The 8,884-nt window shown below is 48.3% G+C and overlaps 1 protein-coding gene across 3 annotated transcripts; it reads right to left on the reverse strand.

The window, feature by feature from the left end:
* Positions 1–878: 878 nt before the first annotated feature.
* LOC112556010 lies at positions 879–8,848 on the reverse strand. 3 transcript variants are annotated; one of them, XM_025224599.1, is made up of 9 exons: positions 8,166–8,825; positions 6,367–6,516; positions 4,843–5,163; positions 4,276–4,593; positions 3,756–3,950; positions 3,483–3,588; positions 2,760–2,871; positions 2,053–2,289; positions 879–1,902 (listed from the first exon to the last, which is right to left on the reverse strand). In XM_025224599.1, the coding sequence occupies exons 1-9, from the start codon at positions 8,215–8,217 to the stop codon at positions 997–999; spliced, it is 2,397 nt and encodes a 798-aa protein (XP_025080384.1). In that variant the 5' UTR covers positions 8,218–8,825; the 3' UTR covers positions 879–996. The 3 variants fall into 3 exon arrangements, with proteins under 3 accessions (XP_025080384.1, XP_025080385.1, XP_025080386.1); XM_025224600.1 differs by having other exon boundaries at positions 3,756–3,947; positions 8,166–8,817; XM_025224601.1 differs by lacking the exon at positions 6,367–6,516 and having other exon boundaries at positions 8,166–8,848.
* Positions 8,849–8,884: the final 36 nt, after the last annotated feature.

The raw sequence follows: 8,884 nt of genomic DNA on the forward strand, positions 1-8,884 counted from the left end.
ACACAGGCATACACACAGACACACACACACACAGATACACACAGACATACAAACAGACAGACACACACACACACAGCACACACACACACAGAAGTCTTAGTATCCAGTAAAGCTGCAGGCCGTGTTTGTGCAGATGTCGGCGGCTGGTGTGAGCTCAGGCAGGACTTGATGCGACTGTAAACAGTGAAAGCACCAAGTATGAACACCTCTCGCTGTGAGCATGTTCACTCCACTGTACATCTGAAGCAATACACGTGTCTAGGCAAATGTCTTACTTCAGGCATGGACAGATTCACGTGCGCACACATATATATATATACAGATCACACACACACACAAGAGTGGAAGCCTGTGTTAGGGTCTCCTCCCAAACAAGGATGTGGCTCGCAACTGAATGAAGAAAATGTAGAAAAGATTTTGAGCAAAATAAAGTTTTAAGCAACACACTTGCTACTAAAAAAATTGTGTCTCCCGTCCATTGAAGAAATGTGAACATTGCAGCGTTACTTATTTTAAACATATTAAAAAATGTAAACACTTTGGTCTTTAACCAAACGCGGTACACAACCCAACTGGTTATAAGTAACTTAAATAAGATAAAACTGCGTAAACCAGACACGCTGGCATACAAATGGTGGAAAGACAGTGAAAGGAAAACTTTAATTAAACAAGGAGGGCAGACCTACTGAGTGGACAGTATACTCGTCCAATTCAAGACTTGCAACAGAATAGTCAACAGCATTTCTTGTTTCCTTATAAATACCTCAAGTTGCGACCATACTAACTGCTCTCCTCGCGGTAAAAACTGATGTAAGCAGTTTACAACTGCTCCGAGCTGCTGTACAAGACCAGGTCGCTTTTAATGGTTCCTGAAACTCTCGTTCAACGGAGCCATTATTATTTGCTTCTTTATAACAGATTTAAGTTTTAGAAACGTTGTGCAACTGGCCCCAGAACATTAGATTCTAGATGTCAAGAACTAAAGAGCAGGGTGAGTCAGATTCTCAAAATAAAACTGTGAGCAGGCTCTTTCTTCATGCTTGTGCTGCCCTCCTGTGTCCTCAAGCACTCGGCGCTCCTTCCGTTAGTCTTCTCCAGTTTGTGTCGACTAAGTCGGACAACTCGACTCTGACTGCTGTCCTTGCCTCCCTTGTCTTCAATGACGCTAGTGACGAGGCTAGTCACGTGACCTTTTCTGCTGCCGAGAAAAGTGTGGAAGGTAGCGCCCCCTGGCAGCTCCGCTGGAGTAGCAGAGACTGGTAGCGTCTTACTCCCGGGGGACGCCAGCAGCTGCAGCGCGCTGTCCCTATGAGCACCGGACACCACCTGTGGCGGACTTCCTTCAATGCGAGCAGACAACTCTCGCGGCATACCTGTTGAGTTGTCTGCAAAGGAAAGGTCGCTGCTCCACTTTGGCGGTTGAACAGTCTGTCCCACCTCCTGGCTGGGTGGGCGTAACTGCCTGGTGTCAATGCCGTTCACAGACGACCCAACACTCGGCGTGAACGTCTGAACATTTCCGTAGATAACTTCCGGCTTCTGTCTCTTGGCTTCCCAACTACCATTACCATCAGCGACCGGCAGGTTGTCCACAGGTGAGGGCGGGTCCAAAACTGAGTTTGGTGCAGGGTAGCGGGTACCCCTCGTCACAGCTACCCCCCGTTGAAATCTTCCACGTTTCTCTCCCTTGGCGCTGAGTGACGTTGTGGTTGAGGTGGGAGTGGTCCCGAGTAACCACTCACTGCTAGCCGGCTGTTGGCTGGCAGATACAGCGTCTTGATCATGGGTGGTCCCCCTTGGTGCCAGTGAGGGCCACGGGCCAGGATTGGGCGCAAGCTGAGACCAGTCTCTGAGAGAGGACACTAAGAGACAGTTGGGCGCACCTTCTCTGTAACCCCATGTCTACAAGAAAGGAAAGAAAACAATTGTCATCAAACCAGTGACGACGATGATCATGATGATCATGATGACGACGCAAAAAGGAATCAAACTATTATTATTCCAATGAATGTGGGATGATGAGCCGCGAGCTATGTGGAACCAGCGTGTTACCTGGGCGCCTTGTGACTTCAGGTGTGTGGTGGAGGAATAACTAGGGTCCACGTGTGACGTCGTCTCAATCTCTTCCTCATCGCCATCATCGTCGTCATTGCCTACTTCTGCTTCATCTTGTGAGTGGCATGCGTCTCCCTCCTCATGTCTGTCTGTGTCCAGCTCATCCTCATGGTGGAAACACGTGGAGCGAGACCCATTGTCGTCGCGTGCATGGCTGACGCTGGAGTAGTTGCTCTGGTCAACAAGTTACAAGGACCAACTCGTTAAACACTCGGACCCTCAGCGGGAGCGAGTAAGGTCGTGAAAAAGTATTAATGTTCTGGAAGAGGTTTCAAGTACAATTAAGTGTTGGAAAGGAATGTTAACGACATGTTGACATTTGTTTATTAAGTTTACAATATGAAGCCTGCTATTTTTATCTGATAATGCAGCTATACGTTGTTAGGTGAATTTGTGGGTGTTGTATGCTACGTCACTTCATCCATGTACAGGACAGGCTACAAGATGTGTGTTTGTACTGTACACGTGTACACGTGTCCCTTGTATCTCGAGCTGATTTCTCTGCCTCGGTGTGTGTGTGTGTGTGTATATATGGTTTGTTTTTGGTTGTTGTTGTTTTTTTTGGGGGGGGGGGAGTTGTGTGTTTTATGTGTGAATGTCACAGGCGAAGGGTTCAGCTGTGATGTCACAGCTGTATGATTTACCCGTGGTGATGTGATGCTGAAGAAGGAGTCCTGTCTCTCGGTCATTTCTGTGTTTCTGTGTTCGCTCCCTTTGTATGTCACCACCACCCGCCCTCTCAAAGCTTTGCGCTGCCTGTTCACATGATAAAAATATTATGAACGACATGTAGTTTCTGTCCACACGGCAATGGTATGAATGCTGCTGTACAATAAACACTGGAAGTTCATATATCAGCTTCAATCATGACCAGCTTTGGTCCACCCAACCACAACGACCACCCCGTATTCCCACGTCAGCCTCTCTTTCGTCTAGACTGTCCCTCTCCCTGCTACCAGTTCTTGACACGCTCATACCATCACAAATCACACGAAGCTCACGCCATCACAAATCACACGAAGCTCACGCCATCACAAATCACACGAAGCTCACGCCATCACAAATCACACGAAGCTCACGCCATCACAAATCACACGCTCATACCATCACAAATCACACGAAGCTCACGCCATCACAAATCACACGAAGCTCACGCCATCACAAATCACACGAAGCTCACGCCATCACAAATCACACGCTCACGCCATCACAAATCACACGAAGCTCACGCCATCACAAATCACACGAAGCTCACGCCATCACAAATCACACGCTCACACCACCGAGTAAATATTGACACAGTCAGACTCCCAGCTTCAGTGAGGAAGTTCGGAGTGACTGCTGTGGGCGGAGGTAAAGGTGGTTACTTGTAGAGATTCACTCTGTGTCGCTTACACCAGTGCAACCACAACACGGCCACAAGGGTCGCCAGCAAAAGAAGACCTAAAGCAATAGTTGAAATCTGCCAGGCAACTGAAACACACGAGAAGAAATCGTCTGAGACACATTAATATTGCCCTCTCTTTTTCTCTCTCTCTCTCTTTCTCTCTCTCTTTCTCTCTCTCTCTTTCCTTCTCTCTCTCTCTGTGAGAGGATCCCCTCGTTCCTTGTCTGTTGGGAAGCAAGGATCCATTACTTACTTTTCTCGCTGTCTTCCTGTGAGTATCTCGTCATGTGACTGTCGGTACTCATGGCGACTGCAGCCACAACTTCACTGGTGACGTCATTGTGAGAGCTGTTGAGCGGTTTGGAGCCGGTGTTGGTCACGGCTGGAGAAAACTCTGGCATGGTGGTCATTTCTTCTGCCATCCTGGCTGTCCCGCTGAAGACTTCTGCTGATACAGGAGACAGACTGAGTGATACAGGATGAGGCTTTAGAATCGCCCATTATTCTCTCCTCCCCTACTCATTGTGTGTGTGCGTGTGTGTGTGTGTGCGCGTAAAACAATATTATACGAATCAGAGATTTTAAAAAATATCGGAAACGTTGGTTAGAAAAAAGAATGGACTTAAACACTTATATGTTTCTTGTTCCTTGAAAAAGACATTTGACTTCTTGTTAAACTTGCTGTATCAGATTTAGCAAGAATGGTCGTGTATATATATACTGTATATAATTATATATAATGACAGACGGCCAGCACTCTGCAGTGACCTCACCAGTTGTGTTTGGGGTCACTCCTGTGATCTCATGAAGGTCTGGCAGTGTAGTCAGCCGGCCTGTGCCGCTGTACTTTGCTGTCAAGTAAGATCGTCTGTCACCGGTGGACGGTGTCCACCACTCACCAGGTGACCCTCTAAGAGACCTTGTGGCTGCCGACATTGGTGGTGTGGCGTGTCCAGGTGCGGGGGAAGTGGGTGTCAACATCAGTCGTGTGCGAGACTCAGGTGAGACTGACGCCAAGTATGCAAAGTCCCGACTCCTTGTTCCTGAACTCCACTCCTCTGTTGAGGTCATCACTGGTTCCTGGGAAACCACTGGACAAGCGTACGTCACGTGTATAATACTGGCGGTAGAGTGATGCTACATATCGTAGACGGTAACAGTGTAAATAGAACAATGACACAGAATAGTGTAGATGATGATAAGACAACAGGTGTATAGCGGGGACGCTACAGCGTGTAGATGATAACAAGACAACGGACAGTAGAAAATACATTGTTACATCACACATCGCTCAATCAATATTGTTACATCACACACTGCCGACGAATGAGATTTCATACCTGACAGAACACATGAGCCTGATGTGACGGTGAGGTCATCGATAGCCAAGAAGCCTGAGGTTCGAGTCTTGGTGCCGTTGAAGACGACGTTGAAGCTGGTGTTTGAGGTCAGCGTTGTTTGAACCAGAGTCCATTGCGTGACCTCAGACCTCGGCTCATGCCACACTGTCCTCTGTGTGCTCGCAGACTTCGTGGAGATCTCCAAGTGAACAGAGTTGTAGCCACTGATGAAGTAGAAAAACCTCAGACAGACAACGCCCGTGAACAGCCTGGAAGACGTAAACAGGTGTGAGCCGACCCTCAGGTGAAGAAACGTACCACCTGCAGACAAAATGTCAAATTAAATAATTTCAGGGCAGGAGTAGGCGTGAAGAAGACGGAGGCCATAACCACCTCTTTGTCTTTGGACTTCCTATGGCAGTATGGCAACAAATGCGTTCAGCGGGTATCCACACCAAGTCCAGCACACTCAGATCGTCATTTGGCCCTTGACTGGTGTCGGTCGTTTGACGAGAACGTGGACAAGGCCGCAACTCTCGCTTGTCTTTGGCGATGGTGAGAAGAACCTGCACGGGACGACCAGTCCACTCATTTACGTTCATAAGCCAGCTCTTCCTCTGACCACCGCAGTGGCGACGACTCTCCAAGATACCTTGAAGGGCAGTCTTGGACAAGGAGTCGTGCAGGGTCACGTGACCAAACCAGACCAGCTTACACCACTTGACTTGTAAGTAGAGTTTCTGGTGTCCTACAAGTGTGGCGACCATGCTTCCAACTTCAAGAAGATGGGCGCCATCAAGTGAGTAAACTCAGAGACGAACAAATATGTTCCCTTCATAAGGAACTCCGTTCTGCATAGGTCGATGCCTGGATCAACAACGACCGCGCAACCTACTGGCAGACTCCAGGGAGGAGACAGCAAAAATATGCTACTGTAACCAAAGCAGATATAAAGTTGAGAGAAGCAACATCCATTGGTACGTGGAACGTCCGCATGCTACACCAGTGTGGCAAAATGAAACAACTCGCCCGTGAGCTATAAGGGTGCAGGGGAAAACATAGTGTGACTGATGAAAGTAAGATGACCAGGAGTCAGGGAGACAGCGCCTGAAGAGGGCCACAAACTTTGGTACATCGGGAAGATGCCCGACAGGAGCTGGGTGTGGGCTCTTTGTACAACAGCAACAACAACAACAACAGATTTTATTTAAGTGTCGTGCTTCAGACTTCAGACTTAAGTACTTTCTGTTCTTGCTGATGCAGCTAGCCCCATCACTTTCTTACTGTCGCCACCACCACAACGACCACTGCTGTTGATGACGATAAGGATGCGGACTGTACGTTTCCGCAGGGACTGTATGTTGTATTATTAACATCGTCACTCTTACCGACGCACCACTTGCTCCCTTACAAAATTTACCCTCACTACCGCTTTTTCCACCTCACCTTCCACCCCCATTCCCTCACACACACCCCAGTCCACTCACCCGCTCACTCTACACTTTGATTGGCTGGCTGACTCACCCCCTGTGTGGTCAGTTCGTGGTCCGCGGTCAGCAGCAGGACTCATTTTATTCCAGCCTCCCGCACTGTGAAACGAACACAAGCTGTCTGCCCTCTCAAACGAGCACAGCTCTCTCACCTGGTCTGTGGTCACTGCTGAGGCTGATGGCACTGTCCAGACATAAACACAGGTTTACGAGTACTGATGGCACTGTCCAGACATAAACACAGGTTTACGAGTACTGATGGCACTGTCCAGACATAAACATATGTTTACGAGTACTGATGGCACTGTCCAGACATAAACACAGGTTTACGAGTACTGATGGCACTGTCCAGACATAAACATATGTTTACGAGTACTGATGGCACTGTCCAGACATAAACACAGGTTTACGAGTACTGATGGCACTGTCCAGACATAAACACAGGTTTACGAGTACTGATGGCACTGTCCAGACATAAACATATGTTTACGAGTACTGATGGCACTGTCCAGACATAAACTATACAAGCTTTTAAATTGCTGAGGATGCGGCAGTGCAGAATCCATGCAGTGTGCGTGGGCGCGTGTGTGTGTGTGTGTGAGAGAGGGCACACGTACGTGTCTGTGTACACGTATAAACGTATGTATGTACAGGCGAACGTGTGTATGTGTGTGTGTGTGAGAGGGCACACGTACGTGTCTGTGTACACGTATAAACGTATGTATGTACAGGCGAACGTGTGTGTACATTATGTACGCGTGTATGTACGTGCGCACAATAACAAACGTCTCTGTACACGTATGAATGTGTATGTGCGTGCACACGGATCTCTGTACATGAGTTTGATATGTGTGTGTGTTACTGTGTGGGGACATCTACAGTGGCGTAGGAACCAGGGGGGGAGCGGGGGCAGCCGCCCCTCCAAGCAAAATACAGGGGGGGCAGGAATATCCTTTTGCCCCCCCCCCCCCCAATATTTGAGACGTAATTCCTCACAAAGAGCAAAGAACTGAAGAAAGGTAGGGGAACGTAGAGAGGAGACGGTCATCATCGTCACAAAAGCGAGCCCTGAGGCAAGTGGAGGCTCTAACACCTCTGACGATCAGATCGTGCGTGCGTGCAGTACCCCCCCCCCCCCCCCATCCATCCTTTTTTACGAAATGTGCGAGTGCGAACGCCGTTCACTGTCAGCAGGGAGTTTGCCCCCCCAACGCCGAACATCTTCCTACGCCACTGATCTATAGGTCTTTGTCTTCACATATCTCTCTACAGGTATGAACGCGTGCGCGTGTATCTGTGTGTGGACTTGTATGTATGTTTCTTTGTAATGAGTGCATGTTTGGCAGGTAGTAAAACACTGCTGACAAATTTAGTAAACTTCACCCAATAGCGTGGAGCTATACTTAGTCCAGTCAAGAAGTGATGGAAGTGGGGACAGACATGATGTCCTCCTTCAAAGTGAAACACCGACACCAGACATCAGCAACATTTGTCAAACGGCTGAAGGCACTGTCTCGTCAAGTGAGGTCAGAACCATTGCAGGTTTTCCCGGCAAAAACTTGTGATCTCATGCTGCGTGAAACTGCTGACCCCACCCGATGCCAATAACGATGGGGGAAAAAAACTCCAGAGAAGGACAAGTTCCAGCCGCCGCTCATGTACATATGGTTGCCATGACAGCCATCAGTGTGTAGCTTTGACCTCCTGATAAACGGGTTGCTCGGATCCTCTGCCTACTGTGCCAAGGCTCCAGGCTCCCAGCCTAATCTTCAGGGTGCGACCAATAAGTTCACCAGAAATCGGGCAAGAAAACACAAGATTTACAAGACTCACCACAGGTGCTCAAAAGCAGGCTTGTTAGCAGCATTTCTGTGGACACCATCATCCACACCAGCGGCGTATTTGTGTGTCGACTGGCTATCGGGGAAGGTATGTGTCGCTATTTGTCACCACCGTTTTCCTGCCCTGCGCCTCTGCTTTGTCAGTTTGATTAGCATAGGTTATCACACGCTAGGGGGTTGGTGATAAGGCCTTGTGATATTCACTTGTACTGCATCATCTGCCGATACACCTACTGCTTCAGCCACCACCACCACTGTGTACAGTCATCTGGTCCTTTCCAACATATCAGGCAATTCAAACAACTACACAGTCATGTTCTCTCTCACACACACAACCAGGCAATTTCAAATACTATTGTCATGCTCCCTCACACACACAATCATGCTCTCTCTCACACACACACACAACCAGGCAATTTCAAATACTACTGTCATGCTCCTTCACACACACACAATCATGCTCTCTCTCTCACACACACACAACCAGGCAATTTCAAATACTACTGTCATGCTCCCTCACACACAATCAGTGTTCGTGAACTACTACACAGTACACAGTCGTTTTCCTTCTCTCTCATACACAGACACAATCAGGCGATTTCAGCTACTACAGCCATGCTCTCTCTTTCACACACACCCACACACACATATGAATGCACTCACAAAACCCTTTTCAGCAGCAACACCATCATAAAGTTTCCTTCAGTGATT

Source organism: Pomacea canaliculata, unplaced genomic scaffold (genome assembly GCF_003073045.1).
Source record: "Pomacea canaliculata isolate SZHN2017 unplaced genomic scaffold, ASM307304v1 utg2218_pilon, whole genome shotgun sequence".
NCBI classification, from domain to species: Eukaryota; Metazoa; Mollusca; class Gastropoda; order Architaenioglossa; family Ampullariidae; genus Pomacea; species Pomacea canaliculata.